General features: G+C 40.5%; 1 protein-coding gene across 2 annotated transcripts; it reads right to left on the reverse strand.

The window, feature by feature from the left end:
• Positions 1 to 2917: 2917 nt before the first annotated feature.
• LOC145534198 (plasminogen activator inhibitor 2-like) lies at positions 2918 to 20317 on the reverse strand. Of its 2 annotated transcripts, none has more exons than XM_081561537.1 (8): positions 20250 to 20317; positions 15866 to 16045; positions 11485 to 11604; positions 9710 to 9838; positions 8945 to 9062; positions 5792 to 5934; positions 4642 to 4806; positions 2918 to 4107 (listed from the first exon to the last, which is right to left on the reverse strand). In XM_081561537.1, the coding sequence occupies exons 2-8, from the start codon at positions 16034 to 16036 to the stop codon at positions 3703 to 3705; spliced, it is 1251 nt and encodes a 416-aa protein (XP_081417663.1). In that variant the 5' UTR covers positions 16037 to 16045; positions 20250 to 20317; the 3' UTR covers positions 2918 to 3702. The 2 variants fall into 2 exon arrangements, with proteins under 2 accessions (XP_081417663.1, XP_081417664.1); XM_081561538.1 differs by lacking the exon at positions 20250 to 20317 and adding an exon at positions 17124 to 17305.
• Between the last annotated feature and the right edge of the window lie 3839 nt (positions 20318 to 24156).

Genomic DNA, 24156 nt, shown 5'->3' on the forward strand with positions numbered 1-24156 from the left:
TGACTGTTTGGAGGGGGCAGGGAAAGAGGTAATGCTATCCTAAGTCAACAATATAATATTTTCAGCAGAATTTTGCTCATTTGTTGTTAGTTGTGGCCTGCCTTGTGTATGTTTAGCAATGTGTATCAATATTCCTAATGAGCATGAAGGAATAGGAGCTATATGAATGGAGAACAGGTGTAAAGGGAGAGTTTTGCTCTAGCTTTTGTTTTGTTTTTGCAATATTTGACATTAGGATTGCAGGAATGTATTAGGTATTCAAAATCTGTTAGAAGATAAAAAAGAACTCTAGGTACATCAGTATTATTCAAATGGGAATCCAGAAGAAGAGAGGAAATAGGGTGGAGCCCAGACAATTGTGTGGATAATGGCTGCCTTATTCAACCGTTGGTCAGGTAACAACACCACTGACTGGGTGCCTGGAGAGCATCCACTTTTCACAGTTCTGGACACTGCAGGTCTGAGATGAGGGTGCCAGTGTGATTGGGTGCTTGGTCAGGGCTCACTTCCTGGCTCACAGGGACTCTCAAGAGTCTTCTCCAATACCACAGCTCAAAAGCATCAGTTGTGATTTCATGGGTGGTGTGAAATGGAATGTCTCCTGTCATCAGAAAACAAAGATGCTACATTTACTTGCAATGCCCACCTCCCGAAATGTGAATGTCTGGGCCCCACCAGTAAGCAGCAGACAAGGGAGGTCCCCGCCATTTGCCACACAAAGAATTTAAGGCAACACAAAGAATCTAAGAATGTTACAGTCCTTCACAGCTGGGCAGAGTCAGGTTATCTCCCTGAGGCAGACCATTATGTATGCCTATAATAACAAATTGATAATATAAGGGTTAAAGTCACAGAGTAGATCCATTGAGAATTCAAAATGAGCCCTTTCTGGTTACAGAAGAACACTAATTACATCCTGGGACACACTCCCATGACCAATTCTAATCCCAATTATCTCCCAAAGGCCCCCCTAAAAACAACATTACATCAGGGATTAGGGTTTCAACATCTGTATTGGAATGAGGGTAACATATTCAGGCCATAGTGGTGGCTGAGAGTTTCCCAGAACTAAACCAAGACACAGGTTTCCAAATGGAAAACATCTCTTGATGAATAAACTAAATTTTGAAAACCATTTAAAAGGGCTCTGAATGTGATGAAATATTAAGAACAGCATCAAAAGCAAAAATAAAATTATTAAAACTACAAGAAGCAAAACTCCAGAGACATCACTTTGTCTACAAAGATCCCTATAGTCAAAGCTATGGTTTTTCCAGTAGTCATGTACAGATGTGAGAGTTGGTCCCCAAAAAATGTTGAACGTTGAAGAACTGATGCTTTTGAATTGTGCTGGAGAGTCTCCTGAGACTCTTGAGGGTCCCTTGGACTGAAAGGAGATTAAGCCTATCAATCCTAAGGGAAATCAACCCTGAATATTCATTGGAAGGACTGATGGTGAAGCTGAAGCTCCAATACTTTGGCCACCTGATGAGAAGAGCTGACTCATTGGAAAAGACCCTGATGCTGGGAAAGGTTGAAGGCAGGAGAAGAGGGCGACCGAGGATAAGATGGTTGGATGGTATCACCGACTGGATGGACATGAATTTGACCAAACTCAGGGAGACGGTGAAGGACAGGGAAGCCCGGCATGCTGCAGTCCATGGGGTTGCAAAGAATCAGACACAACTGAACACAACTTAGCAACTGAACAACAACAAAGTATGAAGAATACTTTGAACCTAGAATTCTGTGCTAATCCTCTAATTCAGTAATGAAAGTGATATACATCTTAAGACTCAGAACCTCACAATGATTCAGAAAGTTACTACTTATCACTTTGCTGAATGAATTAATAAAATACATTTTTAAATGAATCTAAAAGTAAATCGAAGAATGCGAGGAAGAACCTATAATTTTCAAGAATATCTGATTTCGAGGAAATAAACCATAATTCAAGCCTTAAAGAATTAACTGAATAATTTTCTGGGATGCGATGCTTGACCAGCTGACAATGAGACAGTTTTATTGCTGACTAAGAAAATAATTATAATCACTAATATTTATTAAGTGCTGAATATGCTAAGCATTTGTTTAATTCCTTGTTAGATATGAATTCATTCCACCATCAGAGCAACCTTGTGAGAAAAGCACTGTTTTTCTCTAGTTTACGTTGAAAGAATACTGAAGCATGAAGAAGCATCATTCTCAGCTTCTAGTTAAGAGGACTCATAAGTGTTTGAACTGGGATTTGGGTGCAGTTAAGTCAAAGTCATGAGGCCACCTCTTTAGCCACCAGGCTCCAGTGGACACCCATCCCTGGCTTTCATCATAAAGACCAATAAAGGTCAATGCCTGGAATGCATTTTCAGGATCCAGCCACACTTCTGCAGCCAGATCAGACTCCCTAAACCTCAGATCTCCCTTAGTTCTCAAGACTTAAATCATGTTCTTCTCTGCTGCTGATCCACTCAAAAGTGTTCAGTGATTCGAAGCAAACACACTTAAAGTAAGTCAACTTATGTTTTCCTTCCACCCTTGTGCCCAGCTCATCTCTATGCCTCTGAACTGTCAACTCACTCAGTGATTACGACCTTGATGCTATGTCTGCAACCACTAGACTCGGTGTTTATTCCTGATGTCTTGATGTGGACACAGGGGTCCCCAAAGGACTCTGACCCAAACTATCATTTTGAATTGCTATATGTTTTTCTGCTGTGAGAAGGCAGTTCTAATCAGTTTTTCACACAACTCCACCCCATCCCCAACACTGGGGCCCATTGCAAAGCAGTTGGTTATTCCCTTGGCTTCTTTATTCTGTTTGCTTGGTTCTCACAAATGAGCTGCAATACCTGATTTCTGAGAAACAAGATAAGCAGGTCTTATAACCTAAAGACCTAATAGAATGTAAACAAGCAAATGGTTTGTGAAAATAGGTTTATTTTCTATATTTTTGCAACCTTACAAAAGTTACAGCCACATGTATGTGATACATAATGTTAGACATTTGTTTAGAAATGCACACAATATATAGTTCCCTGTTGTTCAATGCTTTCTTCTAGGTTTCTATTACAAAAGGTCATGGAAGGCCACCTACTTATCCTTCATTATAAGAACAAATACATATGCATCCATGCTTAGTCACTAAGTCATGTTTGACTTATTATAACCACATGGACTGTAGCCTGCTAGGCTCCTCTGTCCATGGAATTTTCCAGGCAAGAACACTGAAGTGGGGAGCCATCCCCTTCTCCAGGGAATCTTCCTGACCCAGGGATCGAACTCGGGTATCCTGCATTGCAGGTGGATTCTCCATCCTCTGAGCCACCAGGGAAGCCCACAAATACATATATTTCCTTAGAAAGAAAAATAAGTGATGACTGGCTTCTGTAAATGTATTAACTATACTAGACAGTGACCATAATAAAAAAAAAAAGCATATAAAATAATAAATAATACAGCAAAAGTTAATGCTATAAAATAAACCGAGAGTAAGAAAGAACTAAATGAGATATCATCCCATTTTAGGAGGCCAAAGGATTAACAGGGGGATAATGTTATGATTGACAGATGTCATGCTATGTCTGTGTTTCTAGTTAGTGTGTAATAAAAGTTTTTCAGAAAAACAGAAACATGCAGAGAAGTTTTGGCACTTGCAGAAATCCTCATATTACAAATTCCTGTGCAGAAACAGAAACTTCCAATTTAGGGTGAGGCAAATCTGCCCAAAAAGAGGATGCTCTTGGTTATCTTGTGCATGATAAGGAAGAGGAAAGGATGGTCTGCTATGAACTGCGGGCCTCCGTGGCCTGTTCTCCCTGTCATGATGGCCCCAGTGCCAGCAGCAGCCTCAGTGCCCTCCTCGTTCACATCCACAGAAGCTTGATGGAACACTTCAGACAGAAACAGGTCCTTCTTTCCTGACATGCCTGAGAAATTGGCTCGGCCCCGGCTGAAGGCATCACCCATGCCCATGCTTGTGAGAATGGTCTTAAGTTCATAACGCTCTTCTAACTTGAACTCGGGCATGTACACCACCACGTCATCCTCAGCCATGGTGTCTTTGCTGAGCCACTTCTTGAGTTTGTCATAGGTGATTTCACTTTCCAGCTACGAATCCAAAACATGAAACCAATGAATGCTTAGCAGAGAAGGACAACAACCTCTAATGTTGACAACCAATGACTTCACTATATTGTAGGTGATATTAAAATTTAATAGTTTGGTAAAAAATTTTGAAAGAAGATAGCATGTATGACATGTGTTTAATGCTTATGAATGACAGTGGGAAACCTGGAACAGTTCCTCTCAAACCAGTTCACATATTCAAACTGCACACCATTTCCTCAGGTGTAGGTGTGTGCAAGGGCTTCCCAGGTAGCTCAGTGATAAAGAATCCCCCTGCCAATGCAGGAGACGTGGGTTTGATCCTTGAATGGGGGAGATCCCCTGGAGAAGGAAATGGCAACCTACTCCAGTAATCTTGCCTGGGAAATCCCACGGACAGAGGAGCATGGCGGGCTACAGTCCAGGGGGTCTCAAAGAGTTGGACATGACTTAGCGACTAAATAGCAACCACAGCAGATGTGTGCAAAGGTGAGTTTAGCCCCAGAAGTTTAAAACAATGGAAGTTCGAGTTCTTACCAACTCCAAGCCCGTAGAGGAGTCAGCAATTCCATCTGGGAGCAGCAGGAACATACTGACATCTCCAATATATGGGAGTTCTAGAATCTGGACCTTCAGGTCTGCTATGTATCCAATGTTTAGCTTTTCATTCAGGAACATCATCTCTACTGATTTGCGCTGAGTCTAAAGTAATTAAAAAGTAAAATATGAAGGTTGATAGTAAGATGTCAAAAGATTTACAATCAGACATAAAAGAGAATGGGTTATGCTTTCATGCTAAAGAAATATGTTTTGCAAAAATTAAAAATTTGTTTTGAAATTTGTTTAGAAATGTCAAAATATATTTAAAAAATAAAAAATTTATTATTTGCATACTCTCACAGTGATTCTGATCTATTTTGTTATTTTTAAGATAGTACCCATTAACAATAAGATGGATAATTATAATTATAATAATACTAAAACATTTGTTCAGTACCTACTAGGGGTCAAGAACTCTGCAAAATCTCATTGAATCCTTATAACAACCTTTTGAGTTGGAAATTATCATACTAGTTTCACAAATCAAACAATGGAATGCATGAACCACAAGTAACATCATATTTGGTCAGTAGTAGAGCCTAAATGTGAGTCCAGAATTGTGTAATTATAAAGCCCATGATCTTCACCACTACTCATAAAGCCTCTCAGAAAATTACTGAGTGCTATTCAGTCCTGGGTGTTCATTGGAAGGACTGATGTTGAAGCTGAAACTCCAATACTTTGGCCACCGGCTGCGAAGAGCTGACTCATTTGAAAAGACCCTGATGCTGGGAAAGATTGAGGGCAGAAGAAGGGGATAACAGAGGATAAGATGGTTGGATGGCATCACCGACTCAATGGACATGGGTTTGGGTGGACTCCGGGAGTTGGTGATGGACAGGGAGGCCTGGCGTGCTATGGTTCATGGGGTCGCGAAGAGTTGGACATGACTGAGCGACTGAACTGAACTGAATTGATTCAGTAACCTGAAAGAGTCAATAAACTATCCAGTGTGTGTAACTTATAACTATTAATAGCAAATCATGTATGGGTATCAATGAGTGGTCCCTAATTATTCTTTCTCTATTTTGTCAAAGGCCCTAAAATCTATGTTAAGAAAATCCAATTTGTTGTCATTGTTTCATACTGAGTTCACACGGAAAGGATAAAGTCCCTTTAATTTCTTCTGAAACGGAGTCTTCCACCTTCCTTTGAAGTAGACAGCATTCACCAGGACCATCTTGGTGTCTGCATCAACAGAACCTTCAGGCAGCAAGTTTGGGATTTTGCCTACAGAAAATATGATGTATGTTTAGGTTTCATGATTAACAGTTATGAAGTCATTATGATTTCTTGCTTTTGAGTCACCATCAAGCTCAGCATCCACATTTATCATACACCGCAGAGATGCTGATATTCTCATTCAAATTTTTCTCTTAATTTATTTAAATCATAAGTAAAACCCAGACCAAATTTTTCAGTTTTACAAAATTCAAGAGAAAATGAAGAAGCAATATAATTAAGATTTAGAATTACTATCAGACTTGGAAACATTTTTTTAAGTTTCTTTTATTTATTTATTTCCTTTGGCCACACTGTGCTGCATGCAGGATTTTATTTCCCTCACCAGGAACTGAACTGCATCCCTTGCTTTGAGAGTGCAGAGTCTTAAACCCTGGACCACCAGAGAAGTCCCAGAAAATTTTAAATTCCCTTTATACTGTTTTCTCAAAGTTTTGTAGTTACATTAAGTTAGTTCATTCAGATGGGAATGAAAAAGAGACTCAAGGAATATAATGGGCTTCCCTGGTGGCTCAGATGGTAAAGAATATGCCAGCAATGCAGGAGATCCCAGTTCAGTTTCTGGGTGGTGAAGATCCCCTGGAGAAGAGAATGGCAACCCACTCCAGTATTCTTGCCTGGAGAATTTCATGGGCAGAGGAGCCTGGTGGGCTGCAGTCCATGGGATTGCAAAGAGATGGACACAATTTAGTGACTAACACTAACAAGGAATATAATAGCACATTTCCCCAGTAAGCCACTAAGGCTTCTTCTAGATCTGGTCTAGACAGTCCATGACTCTCACTGATTCACCCAAAAACAGTGTTTTGGAAGTTGTGCTAGACCTACATAAGGAATAGCACAGATTCCATTAAATAATAAAGGAAGAATTGTCCTGGGGAGGCTTAGAATATTGGAGTGACATTCTAAATCATTTAGGAGAAAAAGTGCGATAAGTTCTATAAGAGAGCTGAATAATGCAGAGAACTGTGACAACACAGAGAAGGGAGTGAATGATTGAGCCCAAAAAGGTTCCCAGAAATGATAATATCTGAGTGTGATTTTTTTTAAGCTGGTTTAAGAAATAGCCCGTTTATAGTGAATATCTACTCTGCAATATTTCAACCACATTATCTAACCTCACAACCACTCTAGTAAGGGAGTATTATTAGTGTCATTTTACACAAGTAGGAAATCAACCCTTAATATTCATTGGAAGGACTGATGCTGAAACCGAAGCTCCAATACTTTGGCCATCTGATGGGAAGAGTCGACTCATCGGAAAAGACCCTGGTGCTGGAAAGATTGAGAGCAAGAGGAGAAGGCGGTGACAGAGGATGAGATGGTAGATGGCATCACTGGCTCAAAGGACATCAGTTTGAGCAAACTACAGGAGATAGTGAAGGACAGGGAAACCTGGCATGCTGCAATTCATGGGGTGGCAGAGTCAGACAAGACTTAGCAACTGAACAACAACACAAATGGACACCATAGTGAGACCTTTTCAAGGTCACAATGTTTGAGAGCTGTCAGAATTCCACCATCTTCCATTTCGACTGACAGATAGGGGACTCAAGCGAAAAGGTCATTATAGTCTGACCAGTTGCAGTATAGTTGTTCAATAACTTCATTCAATATACCCCCTAGCAATTAAAATTCCTGGTTACTCCTTGGAAATCTACTGGGACTTTATTTAACTTTGTGACAGATAGTATTTGATCATAACAAGGAAAAAAATTTTTTCTCAAATTACTATAAAAATTGGTAAAATAATCAGTCAAATGACTATTTGGCATTTTTGCAATTCCACTGATTGATTTATAGCCATTCACCACAAATGCTTAGGAAGAAGAGAAATTCTTGCTGTTCTCAAAAAAACAAAGCTTTCATGTGTCTCTTTAATTTTGCAATCCGCTTTGACTTTCATTTCCGTTTGACTTTGATTTCCGTTAAATCTTCACTTTCTCTGCTTTCTTTTTGTTAGTGGTGTGTCAGTCTTTTAAAGCAGTAATTTAAAAATCTAGAAATGAAGGACTGAAGTAGGTCAACTATTTTCAGAGAAACAATAATACTTTTTTCAATTTTACAGAACTTAATGCAAGTGTTTTTTTTTCTATTATGGTAGCTAAGAAAGCAGGATAGCATACTATGGCTTGAAATAATGTTTTAAACATAGGGTGTAGGGACTTCCTAGTAGTCCAGTGGCTAATATTCCGTGTTCCCAATGCCAGGGGCCCAGGTTCAATCCCTGGTGAGGGAACTAGATTTCACATGCCACAACTGCGACCCAACACAGCTAAATAAAAACGTATTTAAAAGTAAATAAACAAACATAGGAGATAAGTGAAAATATGTTTTCTGCTTTAAGTTATCAAACTCTTTGAACATTAAATTGAAGAATTTCAGAATTAGACTAAGGCTCAGAAGAAGAGGGAACCCCAGATGTACCACTAACAGATAGTGGGATCTTTGATGAGTCAGTTAAGAACTGAGTACATGTGTAACAAAGGTAGAAATACCTTAGATAATCAATGAGAGATAAAGCAGGGACTGAAAGAACTTAACAACATACTGACTCTGGATGGTGCAATAGAAGAAAGAGTTAAAATTTTATGATCTCTCCTTTTTCCGTTGCTGATATTCTCACACTAATTACTCAGTTGAAAATTGTGCCTTTGTTCTTTGTTTTTGTTCATAGTGAACATAAAGTCACAATTATTTCAATACTGATATTTCCTAAGTTAGAAAAGATCTGCCTCTTCTTATATTCTATTCTAAGGTAATAATCCAAAACCAGATTACTGAAGTACTGAATATATATCTTCTATTAGGATACCTCAGTTATTTATTTATTTATTTTCTCACTTAAGACACCACAAAGCTCAACAAGTATCAGGTTACATTAGCCAAAATAACTGAGGTTGGGAGTAAGGGCTAAGTTTAAGGACTTAAAAACATAAAAATAAAATCAGAGTTTTCTACGTGGAAAGAAGAGCAGAAACTATTTCCTTGGTTTTACCTTTGGTTTGGGTCTTGACCCAGGAATTAATCTTTTTTCTGGTGTCTTCTGCACATTCTAGGAAGTCCACAGCCTGGGGTTCTGTAGAGTAATATTTCTTGGAGAGCTGCATGTATTCCTTTAAAGTGAAAACAATAATGACAAAGGTTACATAGAATATACACCCAACAAGTGAAAGGGAAAGTGTTAGTCCCTCAGTCCTGTCCGACTCTTTGTGACTCCATGGACTGTGGACCGCCAGGCTCCTCTGTCCATGGAATTCTCCAGGCAGGAATACTAAAGGGGGTTGCCATACCCTTCTCCTGGATCCCCCACAAGCCATGATGTAATTGTAAATTACAGGTTTTCTGTCAAGATTGGGGAACCTGAAGAATGGGTAGCGGGGAGGTTGTTTGGGCAGTTGATTACCCGCTCTCTTGACCGCCGCCTCCCCCCGGCCCAATCCGGCCCTGACTGCATTTGTTCTCCTGCATGATGAACAGAGTACAGAAGGAGAGGTGGGGGGTAGGGTTAGCGGTTCTGGGAATAGCTGTGAGCGCCTCCTGACCTGTGACTTTACACGTGGGGTTTTTACAGTAGAAAGAGGAAGCACCCACGGAGGGAGTGTAAGGATAGCTGCGTTGGATCTTGTCCCGTGGCCTCGGGGAGACTTAGCGAGCCCGAGTGGAATTCTGACCCACTGGGGATGAATCAGAGAAAACAGCTTTGAAAGTGCCCTCGGTTGCAGTTTAGGGCCCTGTAATTTAAATATCAGGTTTCACTCACTTCCTTGAATCTCGAAGACTTCTCTCCAAACAGCTTATTGGCACTTTCCAATAAATACTCCCCGGTGGATGCGTTGATGGCGTTGCTGAGAGAACGGAAGGATGAATGGATTTCCCCGGCAGCTTGTGCCTTAAAAGGAAAGGAAGGATTCGTTTTATGTAACTCAGGACTCCTAAAAACAATATTTCTTAAGCAGTAATATTTTTTTCTAGGATATCAATAAAATGCTGTATTAAAATATACTTTTTTTCTGTCACTTTAGAGGTAACTCTGAGGAAATACTGTTGATATGGATGTAGTACATTAAAATTTATCAGGTAATTTTTTACTTGTTTCAGATTTTGCTCTGCCTATGGATTGGATTTAACTGTGACAGAACTGAGATCCTAGAAAAAGTCAGGCTCCTTTGATACTTTGGCTAAACTATAAAGTCTCTAAGCAATTTTTATTATATTAAAATGTTACCTTAGACATATTCTTTAAAAATTTATATAACTTCAACAAATCCCATGGCATAATTGAGGGGTAGTCTGTGTGATGGAAAATCTGGAGTTTAGAAAACAAACTCGAGGGGAATTCCAATTCCAGTCCTCAACCTGAAGTTTGCGAGCATGATGACAGACACACGGCTTAGTCACAGAAACGGCTGGGTGAAGCTGAGGTCAGAGCCCTGAAAATGGACCACCAGCTGTCCACTGAGACCTGGCAGAATCGCCTCTTCAATAAGAGGCCCTCTCTCCATCTTGAATCTGTAATTCCCTGAGTGACAGGCAGGTGGAGCATCAGCCTTCCCAGGAAGGAACCTGTGAGAGGTATCTCCCCATGACCTAACTCAGGGGTGTGATAGTGGAAGTTGTTTACCAACAGGAGCCCATCTACACCAGGCTCTTATAATGTAGCTGGATGGCTGGTGTTTAAGGAAGTGAATTACTGGGAAAAGATATTATTAACCTGAAATAGATTAGATGAATGGATGATAGATAGACAGTAGATGATGATCATGATAATGATGATAAATAGGTAGATAGATTGCTATTGTTCAGTTGCTAATTATGAAGATGATAGATCGGTAGAGAGAGAGAGAGCGAGAGATAGTAGATGGTGATCATAATGATGAAAATGGATAGATGTGTGTTCAAGCTCAGTTGCTTAGTTGTGTGAAGCTCTTCGAGACTCTTTGGACTGTAGCCCACCAGGCTCCTCTGACCATGGGATTTTTCAAGCAAGAAGACTGCAGTGGATTGCCACTTCCTGCTCCAGGGGATCTTCCCGCTCAGGGACTGAACCCACATGTCCTGCATCTCCTGCTTTGCAGGTGGATTCTTTACCACTAAGCCACTGGGGAAGCCCTAGATAGATAGAGAGGAGATAAAGGATATGTGAAGGTCAGAGACCTCTCCTGAAGTCACCAAGCCTGGCCATCTCCACTCCTCAATTGTTTGTCACCTCTTACTCTGGAAATCTGCATTCACATGTGTATTCAGGAGTCTCTACGATGGCTTTAGAATAAATTATACATACTCAACTAATGGCAGAGTGATGTGACAGAATTTAGAAACAGTCTTGACCTGGAAGTCATAAAGCCTGGTTTCTACCCCAGCTCTGCCCTTCCTTATCAGAGTGACTGTAGGATATTTACTCAAGGACTGTGAGTCTTAGTTTTCTACTGTGAAAGGTGGAAGTTGTACTAGACTCCTTCCAAAATATTGTGACTTTATAACAAGAAGTTTCTGGAAGCAAAATACAAAAGAAATAGGAACAGATGAGTCAGATACCTGCAAAATAGCATCAGGATAGGTGTCCCTCTGGACCTGCTGCATGAAATCACAACTGGTGAGGCTCTGTGGGGTCACTGGGGTGCCTTTGTGGACTCCAACTTGGTTAAACTGAAGCACCTAAAATTGAAATTCGAGAAAATTGGGTAGATTTTTCTGCTGTATTATTTAGCTTTTAAACCGACGGCTGTCAGGCACCTCTTAGCGGTCCTACATCTAGTTGCCTGCCTTTGTGTCTGGGCAACAAGCATAGAGGTTCTTCATATCAGTCAGTGAGATTCCCTTCACAGGAATTGGCATGAGTTATTTTATACTAATTCAAATACTGGCCATTTTGACAGCAATGTTTTTATTATGAGATGATTTATAACCTTGCAATTAAGTGTCACCCAACTCATAAACTGTCTTCAAGGAGGTAATAAGGTTAACTTCCGACTTTGTATCTCTCTATTCAGTGACTTTATACGTTATACCCTTCTGTGGTGGTTTAGATGCTAAGTCATGTCTGATTCTTTTGACCCAATGGACTGTAGCCCGGCAGGCTCCTCTGTCCATGGGATCTCCAGGCAAGAATACTGGAGTGGGTTGCCATTTCCTTCTCCAGAGGATCTTCCCAACGCAGGAATTGAATCTGGGTCTCCTGCATTTCAGGCAGATTCTTTACTGACTTAACTACAAGGGAAGCCCTTTATACCCTTCTAATCTGTCAAAAATTAGCAACAACAGCTAGCTTAAGCACAAAAACAGGTTGCTCAGTATTACCGGGGATCACCTAAAACATTTGCACATATGTTATTTATACATAAAGAAATCTCCCACTTCTGTCCATGTTGGGGGCAGATGGCAGAAGTCAAATGACAATATGAATTTCTTTTTTAAAATGTTTATTTTCATTTATGTATTTATTTAGCTGTCCCTGGTCTTAGTTGAGGCAGGCAGCATCTTTAGTTGAGGCATGCAGGATCTTTAGTTTCCACATGTTCCCCAACCAGGAATCAAACCTGGGCCCCCTTGCTTTGGGAGCACAGAGTCTTAGCCACTGGACCAGCAGGAAGTCTCAACGTGAATTTCTTTATGTTGTAAGTGGCAGATCCAGCTAACAGTGAAGCTGGCAGGTGCAGACTTGCCCTGGAAGGTGCCTCAGGTCCCCTCTCCAATATCGTAGACCCCTCAGCTTGGCCCTGCTACCCCACCCCTACCTCTAGCATCTTTTGGGTCCCCGCCCCACAGGGCCCCAGGCAGGGAGGAGCTTATTGGTAAATGCATTGATGGTAGAGATTCTGCCAAGGGAAGGAATACAAGCTTGTCCAGCAGATGGTGAATTTCTTGGCTAGAAGGAGAGGTGTTAGGATTTCTGGGATCTTTCTCTGCTCCTCAGATCGTGTAAGTTCCTACCTAATACTCTCTGAAAAGAAGCGGTCTGACTGTTGCTGCAAAAGAGGGGAATATTTTGTGTAAGAGCTTCTCTGGTTTTCCTACATTTTAAGGAAGTTTACCCTTAAGTTTGGGTCTATGGGCAGCACTGAACCCCTCTTGAGTCACGGCAAGAGTCCTTGCAGATGTGGGCCATGTGAAATGACCCTGAGCCAGGCTGAGGCAGGCACCCTGCCCAGAAAGCCGGCCTGACCTGGGCCAGTCTGTGGCCTTATCCTAAAGATAAAAGCTGGGTAAAAATACTCCCAATCTCACATTGCCTGTGCTCTGTAAGAAAGGATCTATTTATTCTATTTATCCCTTTTTCCCACTACAACTGCTCCAGCCTTACCAGCTACATCTGTTTCCAACTGTGTGTGGCCTCTTCTTGTCCTGATTTTCTCATCTGTAAAGTGAGTACGGTAATCAGAGCACCTACCTCACAGAATTTTGTATTCTGTGGATAAATTCATAAAACATTCAGGTGCCTGGATGGGGCATTGTAAGTATCAGCTATGAGAACAATTAGTTCCACCACGTGCCTCTCCTCTTAACTATAATCTTCATACCCATCTTGCCCGATACACATTTTCATTCACATTTTAAAAATAAGACAGTTACCACTAGACTCTTGAGTTATCAAATGGTGTTTGAGAGGTGTGCAACTAATGTACAAAATATGTGGTTAACGATCTGCATTATGTATGATCAAATTAATGTAGCTAATGGTACAGAATGTCTCCCATCCAAGTACTAATCAGGCCCAGCCCTGTTGAGCTTCCAAGACTGGGAGGGTTCAGGGTGGTATAGCCATGGACCGTACAGAGTTTCTTTTGGGGGAGATGAAGATATTCTAAAATTAGATTGTGGTGATGCCTGCACAATTCTTGTGAATATACTAAGGGCTACTGGATTGCACATTTTAACTGGGTGAATTTTATGAAATGTGAATTATAGCTCAACAAAGCTGTTCTTAAAAAATAAAATAAAAAAATAAGAAAGCTGAGGCTCAGAGTTTAAATGTCTTCACTTACACACCTAGTAAGTGGCAAAGCCATCAACCAAAGACAAGCATGTTTGTCCCCAAAGTCCAGGCTTTCACCTCCAAACCAAAGAGCGTCGCCTGTTTTTTGGTAGAGAATTAAGCCAATTTGCCTTTGAATTTTAGAATCTTCCCATGTAGCAGAGTTACAAGAAAACTACTGTACATAAAATCCTTGTCCCATGTGCAGAAAATACTTTCCAAACACAGAAAAGCTATGTTGTACCCTGAGTGACCAATAAATTACTTTTCCTCTGGTATCAAAATCAAGTTTTTTACTTTTAGCACCTAGAGCACTTTGTTTGGCATTTGTCCTCAAAAAAAAAAAAAGATTGCTTCTGATTCCTTTACATTTAAAAAAGATTTCCCTGGTGGTCCAGTGGTTAAGACTCCATGCTTCCAATGCAGGGGGGATGGGTTCGAGCCCTGGTCAGGGAACTATCATTCCACACTCCTCACAGCATGGCCAAAAACTAAATAAAAAATGAAGTCCTTGATGTTTTCTAAAGTTTTTAATGGAGTTCACTGCCTTTATTTTTTTTTTTCAAGGTAAAGAAAATAAAGGGGAAGGAGTTTTGCAAAATGTGGCTGCTATCGGAGAGTTGAGCAACTGGGCTTTGTCGTGAGTCTTCATGCTTAAACTGCCACAAACACAGAGAGCGAAGCTCCCATCCATTTTCTTTCTGCGGTGAGATTGGCTAACACTCTGTGTGAGCCACTCCAAACAAGTCCTGCCTTAAATGGGTCACCGTGTACCTGGAAGACTGTATCCATCTATCTGTATTCACATACTGAAGTATGAGTCTCATGAGAAACTCAGCAGTAGCCAGCGGCATTCTGGTGTGACTGAAAGCAGCATCTATGCTTGTGGGAAACCAGAGCTTGTACTCACAGCATTCAATGCTAATGTCTATATAAATGGGACTAGGAAAGAATTTTAATGGTATAATTACTTCGTCTGGTCATGGACCCAGGGAAGACAGGATCATGTGAATTTTTATTTAATTAATTTATTTTAATTGGAGGCTTATTACTTTACAGTATTGTAGTGGCTTTTGCCCTACATTGACATGAAGGATTGTGTGAATTTTAATAGCGCTGCATTCATCCCATAGGTCGATTGCCATGTACAGGTAAAGTAGTTCAACGTATTTCCACAGTCCCAAACTCAATGAAAGGGTCCCCTGACTGAGCTGGTGTCCTGTCACCAAGGAAGGAAGCCAGTGGCCCTGACAGAAATCCCCCCCAGTGCTGTCCCACCCCAACCGCCTTGACGTTGAAGATTGGCCATCCTGTCAGCCCTGTTTTGTTGACATGAGCTCATGGGGTGGAGAATGTTGGCCGGGGCCCTCTGAAGTCATGTTGCTCTCTGTGCCTCCCCCAAAGTGCTGAGACCGAGCTCTAGGACAGTTTTTCTTCTCTTCATAGCACTCTCTTAAAACCACTATGAGGAATTCTTTACATAAATGGAAGGAGCCTGAGATGAGAGGGCAGAAACCAGAGGAACCCCTGAGAAAGGTGCTTCAGTCCCACTGCACATTCGTCAGTGACATTTGTCTTAAAACCCATAAGAGATAAAGCACACAAATCCTTTGAAAAATATAAACATTATCAGATGTCAGATACGGTCACTATTAACTATTTCTAACATTGCAGGACAAGAAACTCTGATAATCCTCCTGCTATATCAACCACTGAGGGTTTTTGTGGTTTGGCTCTTTTATAGATTTGAATCGAAGTAAGATGCGCTGTAATGGCTTAGGATGAATGCTGAGGGCATGGGTTCGATCCCTGGTGGGGGAACTAAGATCCCACAAGCTGCTGACTTTGTTACAGTCCAGATACTGCAAGCATATAATCAGATCAGTTCTGCAATTCAGTTCAGGAACCCTTCAGTCCCAATTGGGAACTTGAACAGAAACTTACCTGGGCTATCTGGTCTGCAGTATTGCCCCGGGCGCCCAGGTAGACCATGGCCACGGTGGAGGAGATGCTCCAGGGACAGAAGAAGATATTCTGGGTGTTGGCGGTTGTATTTGCCAGATGCTTGAAGAAATTGAGGGCAAAGATTGTATTTGCCACATTAAGTTCTTCCATTCTCTCAATCTGGAAGGAAAACGAGGAAAAGCAACAGCTCTAAAAGATGACTCAACATTTTGAGGGAGTCAGCGGCGTAGTACAGGCTGTACCCTGCACAGAGCAGGTGTTCCCTCTCTGTTCTCCTTTCACTGAACGGGGTCAGCAGCATCGTGACCCTGGGACCTGTGCAGCCACAAAAGGTTCCACTCTTGGTGCAATGTGCTGCTGTCACAACCCGGCAATTCCTTAATGATTTTATACAAAGGCTCCTCCCTGCATATCCCTTTTGCACTGGATCCTGCAAATTACACAGCTGATCCTGAGTTAGAGGGAACAGTCCTGTGATGGCGTGGTGACCCTCCACCTCATAATAATGATAATAACAGCAGTAACAATAAATAGCCCTTATTGAATTCTTAACTGTACAACAGATGCTATGTTCAACATTTCACCTGTACTAACCAGTTAATCCTTACACAAGCCCTGTGAGGAAGGCACTGCTATTCTTGTGCTTACAAAGGAAGAAACTACTGCCCAGAGAGAATCAGAAAAGTGACCCATGTCACTCAACTATAAGTAACAGTACTGGAAATTGAAGCCAGGTGGGTGGGTGGCCTCCAGGGTCATACTCTCAACCTGTGTTGTACCTACAAACACACATCACACATACAGACACACAGATATACACACGAGCACCTTCCCTGGTGACTCAGTCAGTAAAGAGTCCACCTGAAATGCAGGAGACAACCTGCAATGCAGGAAACTCAGACTCGATCCCCAGGTCAGGAATGTCCCCTGGAGAAGGAAACTGCAACCCATTCCAGTGTTCTTGCCTGGGAAATCCCATGGAGGGAGGAGCCTGGCAGGCTACAGTCCACAGGGTTGCAAGAATCCATGCACATGACCTAGTGACTAAACCATCACCATGGCACACACTAGAGGCAAATACACACATATTCAAATGCATGCCACGTGCACACATACTCTTGTTGGCCCCAGTGGAGATGGTCAAACTCCTTTCTAGAAGTGACCTAGACTTATCGTTCAAGAGTGGGCATTGCACACTGCCCTATCTCCCATTCCTGGGCCCCCTCCACTCACTCACACATCACAGCCTTTCTTCCAAAGCTCCCCCTGTGCTGAGCAGTTCATTACTGGGAGTGCTGGAAAGGCCGCCTCCTCCCACCACCCCTAGCAGAGCAGTCAGCACCAGGTCCTTCTGCAGGGGTAGTTCTGGATATATGGAGCTCACACACACAAACACGAACCCACACAAATGACAGACACACTTTCCATGACCTAAGACTCGCATGCAACCAAATGCTTGGACACACCCGAATGTGGGTGGGTATCTGCTGGTTCTCGACAACAGACTGTATCTTACACTTTCATAATGGCTTCAAACACACCCTGCAATTACCAAAATCTATAAATATACCAAGCAATGCTGACACTCATCGCTCCACAGGAAGCCTTCTGGGGACGGTGGCTGCGGAGCCGCTGGGGGAGGCCCTGGAGGAGGCCCCCTATAGCCTTGGGCTCCCTCAGCAGCGCCTCCCACGCTCATGGCTCCCTAGTCCATGGGTGTCTTATGTGAACATTCGGTTCATGAACATTTCTTGTGAAGAAAGTGATTGCCATTTATATCAAAATTTCTCATGTGACTTACCACCCAATTGTATTTTATCAAGACAAAATAGTAAATTCAATCAAACTTGTCCCTGAAACTCTCTCGTGTCTTCTTGTCTCCTTTAATATTTGATATTCACAGGATCAATGTGAGGTACATATTGTGATCTTTATTCTAGAGGTTACATCCCGATGCCCAGAGAGGTTAAGTAACTTATATAAGGTCACAGAGTTTGTGTGTAATGGTGCAGGGATTCAAGCCTAGGATTCAAGCTTCAGAAACCCACTCTGTCCAATGCCACTTACACTTCACCTGCTGATGTTTAACTACTATGTGTAAAAGGTTTAGCCAGCTAGTGGTTTGAGAAATACAAGAAAGAGGAAATAAAAAACAGGAAGGAAGCCAGTTTTTAATACTCCTAGAAGGTTTACTAGGGTTTTAAAAATCAGTTTCTTTTTTGTTTGCTTCATCACTGAGATTAGATTAACCTGGTGACAGAAATTTGTTTCCTCTTCCTTCTACATTGTAAAATCATCTTTATAATGAATTATTCCTGGGTAGATCTTTCTTTGCAAATTGTCTCAAAAACATTTCAGAAACAGAGAATTAATAGCATAAATATGTCTCTATTGTGTATGGAAAAATAAAGAATCGGAGCTAGAAAAATAAACTTAAGCCTGGAAATTCCCTAGTGGTCCAGTGACTAAGACTCTGACCTTTCATTGCTGAGGGCATGGGCTCGATCCCTGGTCAGGGAACTAAGATCCCACAGTCAGCACTGTGTGACCAGTTAATTAATTAATTAATGCAGGCCTCTCCTATACCCAATTCTTTATAATGACCTGAACAGTCAGTCACTTTGACACTAACAAAATTTCAGTGTCAAGACAAGCTAACAGTAAGGGCTTTTAATGCCAAGTTAGAATTTCAGTTGACTGTGACTATTTTTTTTTTTAATTAAAAAGTGAGTAAGGACAGAATTAAATCACCCCAGATGTATTTACTTGTTTTAAAAACATTTAAAGTTTATCTTTCAGATAGGTGCAATTAACTGCATTTAACACAAAAAATAATGTATTATGTCTATATCACAGTTACCAAATTCCTTCAGCCTCACTGTTTTATTTAACTTGCATGATTACTCGCCTGATAAATCTAGTAATTCCTGTTATACCAATGAGAATATGAAGATGTCCATAGCATAGCTAGTTTCAAAGCCTAGACTAGCTTCTGATTCCAGCTCCAGTGCTGTTCCTACAGACCTTTCAAATAAGGTTTGAGAAGTTTATAGTTGTAGAAACCTATGAATGTATATTATATGCTGCTGCTACTGCTGCTAAGTCGCTTCAGTCGTGTCCGATTCTGTGCGACCCCATAGACGGCAGCCCATCAGGCTTCTCCATCGCTGGGATTCTCCATACATATATGTGTGTGTGTGTCTTCTGACTCTACCACACTTCCACTCTGCATTTAAATGGGAATCTGCCTAAGACCATGTAAAATTGAAGTCACTGAGTGACATCAGAATCTCTCAGAACAGGAAAAACCTGTTGTGAATTTCTTAACACTAGAGCAAGTTACACAACTTTAACAATTTCTAGATATTATGCTCCTAACTAACGTTTAATGTCATCTTTAGAGGAACAAACAGATGAAAAGCATATATGGGGCTGGTCTCTGTGATGTTTGTGTCGGTTCCCGCAACACGAGTTGACAAATGTGCCCCTGAAACTTGGCACAGGTGACGAAGGGCTCAGAGCCACAACCACAGTCCTTCTGCTCACTGGCATCGAATGTTAGATTTGAGTTTGCTGTAGCATTTTGAAATAAATTGTTTTGCAGCAACACAGTGTAAATATTTTGCAATTGACCAGAAAAATGAATGACACAGAGAAAACAATACTTCAAGGAAATTTCCCATTCTAAATTACCAAGTTTTCCCCCCACAAAATTAAAAACCTTTTCTGTATTTGATTTCTTTCATAATGAAGTTATTTGTTTATGGGATATTAAATTATTTATTGAACTATTACTTCAGTTGATCCGGCAACTAACTGGGCTGTTCTTTCTCTTTCACTAAACTGATCAATTATCAAACTAAATTCAATAAGTATATTCTGGTATTGAATTGAACCACTCAGCTTTTTGCTTAATTTCTGGTTGTTTAAGATGAAAACTGAGTCCTCTTTTTGTCTTTATCATATTTATACACAATTTATAAATTACTTTCAGTTACTAAAATAATCCTTTTAAATTGGTCGGGCTATTTTCATTAAATTCAGTGCCAAACACTAACTAGTAAAGGATACACACACTGAGAGCTGTTTGGTAAAACTGACGTCACAACCAGAATGTACATTTTGGTTTGATGAATGTTACACAGGCATTTGCTGGACTCTGAGATTTAAGATTAGGTCTAACAATTTAATTCAAATCTTGAACCAAAATATTCTCAAACAAGCAACTAAACAAGAAAACACCATTAAATTTTCACTCATCCTCTGAAAACACCCCACAGTTTAATTTTAACTATTTTAATAATACTAGTATGCAAAATAAAACCCTATTTCATAGACAGAGATATGGAAATGACTGAAATACCTGGTTCTTCTCTGCCTGACAGGAAACGATCTTCTGAGCGTTGTTAGAGTTCAGACATGGCAATGACTGGTTTTATAAAGCTCTGCCCCTCCCACATGGCATTTTTTTTTCTCTATCTGTACCCTTTGAGTGATTCAACATTTTACTCAGACATCATTAGAATAGAAATGCTTGTTTGCTAAGGCATCATTTAAGAAATTTGTTGGAAAGATGACATCATTCAGAAACTTAAGAATTTGGCAATACTTACACATGCCTATTAAAATTAGCTAAAATCTGTCAGCCCTAATTTCAACAGTCCCCGCTATAACTTGCTCTCATACTAAGAAATTCTACAATATCTCTTCTATCTTTTTGACAAGAATGGCCTGGGAGCTTTTTGCAATACTTAAAAGCAATGGAATCCTTTCTCTTTTGAATCTAGACAGCCCCCAAGCAATTCTTTGGGAACAGAAAAGAAAAAAAAAAACGCTCTTCTTTCTTATAAATTCTCTATTTTAAACCCTTTTAACATTTTCTCAAGCTATAATTTCCTAAACAATTTTGGGTTCCACCCTAATCTCCTGTCACAACCACACCCAAAGGATGTTTCATTTGCCCTTTTTTAGAACATAAATCTTATGTTTAATTAAACAGGGAAAATCCACTGTGTACTTTAAGTTAATTTTTAAGTGGGTAAATTATAGGTGTTAATTGGAATTTGTGATGTTGAAAGCATGATTCTGAAAATCACTAGATTTTTTTTTAAATTTTATTTACATGTTTATTAACATTTATATGTAAATATTAATATGTTACTATCTATCTTTATAGTATGTATACAGATAGATGATGATCAATAGATAAAATTATGTAGCCATAAGCCATGGTTTTCTTTTTGCCACTAGGAGTCTAGCAATTCTTCATTTAGAAATCGATTTTAACTGGGAAAAGTTTACTTTTTGAATTTTGGAAATCAACAAGAAAATTCTAGAATAGTAAACATTAAAAAGTCAACAATTTCAAGAAAACCATTCCAAACTGCTTGATATGTGCGATTTCTCCTTAGTCTCCTATTTCCTGAGGCTATTCTAAGAAATTGCATTACATCCTTTAACCGATGTCATTAACTTAGAAAGGAAAATTAATGCTGATTTTTACCAATTAAGTCAAACTAAATCACTAGATTTTTAGATACGACCAAAGGAATCTGAGGAGTAAAAATAGATGAAAGATATGTGTAATGAAAGAGAATCTGAGTTTTAAAATGTTTATATTGTTAGAGCTTATTGAAAAGTGTTTGCAACACATTGTAAAGATGCCTTCTCTTCACTTTGCTTCTTTATTGAAGCATAGTTGATTTAAAACTGCACAACAAAGTGACTCAGCTTTACACATATATATAGTTTTTCTGTTTGTTTGTTTGTTTAATATTCTGCTATCATGGGCTTTCCGGGTGTCACTAGAGGTAAAGAATCCTCCTGCTAATGCAGGAGACCAAGAGAGGCAGATTCGATCCCTGGATCAGAAAGATCCCCTGGAGTAGGAAATTGCACTCTACTCCAGTATTCTTGCCTGGAAAATCCTATGGACAGAGGAACCAGGTGGGCTACAGTCCATAGGACCACAAAGAGTCAGAGATGACTGAGCACACACAAACTCCATTATGGTTTATCCCAGGAGACTGGATGTACTTTCCCTGTGCTATACGGTAAGGCCTGGTTATATACCCATTCTAAATGTATTCTAAATGTATTCTAAATGTACCCATTCTAAATTCTGTTTGCATCTACCAGCCGCCAAATCCCAGTCCATCCCACTTCCTCTCCTCTCTCCCCCTTGGCAACCACAAGTCTGATCACTAGATCCGAATCTGTTTCACAGATGTTCACTCACTCCACATTTTAGATTCCACATATACGTGATATCACATGGTATTTGTCTTTCTCTTTCTGACTTACTTCACCTAGTATGATAATCTCTAGTTGCACACTTAACTTTTATGCATAGGAAATCCCCAAAGCAATAGAGATGAAAAGAAGTAAAAGCACCGTGCTTCTTCTCTGCTGGTGTGGCAAGCCCCATGTCTTCACTTGAAGAGCTGAGGTGACAATCTGGCGTGTCCTTGAAACCAAGCCTGTGGGTTTGAGCCCTGTGTGAACGTCTTAGCTTGGCTGTGGTCCACAGAGCCAGACTTATCTTAGCTTTTCTTGTTAATGTGAGTCTCTTGTCAAAAAGGAGTGGGCTGACTTAACCTAAAGTGTTAGTCACTCAGTTGTGTCCAACACTTTGTGACCCTTTGGTCTGTAGACAACCAGGTTCCTCTATCCATGGGATTCTCCAAGCAAGAATACTGGAGAGGGGAATCTTCCTACCCAGGGATAGAACCCAGGTTCCCTGCACTGCAGGATGATTCTTTACCATCTGAACCACCAGACTTAACTCAAACCCCTCATTATTATTAAAGGGACAATGAGATAGGTGTGTTTTTCAGAATCTGTATCTGGCCACCAAAAGCCAAATTATTCAGTTTATCAGTTTCTGGAAGATCTCAGGTCACATAAAGAAAAAGAGCTGAAATTTCACTTTAAGAGTGACCTTTCAACTCCTCAATTTCTCCATTAGACCACAGAAACCTTGCAGGCAGCCACTGACCCTTTTATAAATTTTCACATCCCTTGGCACTCAGCCACTTTTCTGCCTCAGTGAAAGTTCAGTGGGTACTATTGCTTGGTGGTTCAGGTCTCTCTCCTTTTTCAATTTGTTCAACTGTTTTTTAACCACACACAGGAAGCACAACAGTCTCCTAAGCCAATTTATTCCCACTGAACCAAATCTGTGAAATTTGATTCATACTCCATAGCATCCAATCTGACTTCTGCCAACCTCGGTGAATTCTGGCTACACAGAACCATATCCCTTCAAGTTGCAACATAAAAATGTATGATCATTAATTAATTAACCTTGTGTGTTCCAGCTGTTTCATCTAGGTTGAGCTTCTGTCACTAACTAGGTTATATACTTCATTCCCTTTCAGCAGTAAGAACAGTGCTGAGCATCAGATGGATACTGAATATTTTTTGATGAATTGAATAAGATGCTAAAACTCCCTAGAAAGACCTTAAAGTGTGGTGAGCAAAGATGTGGATTCTGAGAGACTCCGAAAGTCTGATTTGAAACATCTTCATGCCATTTAGTGGGAAGCTCTGGTGGCTCAGACGGTAAAGAATCCACCTGCCTGTGCAGGAGAAGTGGGTTTTATTTCTGGATCAGGAAAATCCCCTGGAGTAAGAAATAGCAACCCTTTCCAGTATTCTTGCCTGGGAAATCCCATAGATGGAGGAGCCCAGTGGGCTACAGTCCATGGGGTTGCAAAAGAATTGGACACGAGTTAGTGACTAAACAACAACAAAGATGCTATTTACTAGTTGTATGTCCTGTCCTTGTGCTTAGTCGCTCAGTTGTGTTTGACTCTTTGCAACTTCATGGACTATAGCCCACCAGGCTCCTCTGTCCATGGGAATTCTCCAGGTAAGAATACTAGAGCGGGTAATCTTGCGCAAATGCCTCAGCTTCTCTGAGCTTACCTTTCCTAATGTGCTCCACAGCTGGTACTGTTCATTGCCTATGCAAGAGCAGTTCATTTTTCACATCTTCCTGATTTTTAGGAAGAGATTATTATTAAATAATTTTAATTATTTATTAAATCTCTGCATTTATCAATCTGTTTAATTATTATTAAATATCTGTATTATTCAGAGATTTCTTGATCTTGGAAAGAAGGACCTAATTGTTCATCTAGAGGCCGGATACATAAGCCAGTTCTAGTCAATAAGTGGGAGAAGTCTGCTGGGGAAATTTTTCTCTCCTGATAAGAGGGAGATATGCGATGAGAACCGGCTGTCCTACACCACCCCTCCTACCCGAC

The sequence above is a fragment of the Giraffa tippelskirchi genome, chromosome 14 (genome assembly GCF_054371585.1).
Source record: "Giraffa tippelskirchi isolate mGirTip1 chromosome 14, T2T-mGirTip1v1.2.pri, whole genome shotgun sequence".
In the NCBI taxonomy this organism is placed as follows: domain Eukaryota; kingdom Metazoa; phylum Chordata; class Mammalia; order Artiodactyla; family Giraffidae; genus Giraffa; species Giraffa tippelskirchi.

Excerpts from the sequence above, each read along its gene's own strand:
- LOC145534198 (XM_081561537.1), bottom strand. The coding sequence starts at position 16,036 with ATGGAAGAACTTAATGTGGCAAATACAATCTTTGCCCTCAATTTCTTC. Across the intron at positions 11,605-15,865 it reads CTGCAGACCAGATAGCCCAG|GTGCTTCAGTTTAACCAAGT; the intron begins GTAAGTTTCTGT and ends TTTCAATTTTAG. Across the intron at positions 4,807-5,791 it reads ATCCTTTCCGTGTGAACTCA|ACTCAGCGCAAATCAGTAGA; the intron begins GTATGAAACAAT and ends TAATTACTTTAG.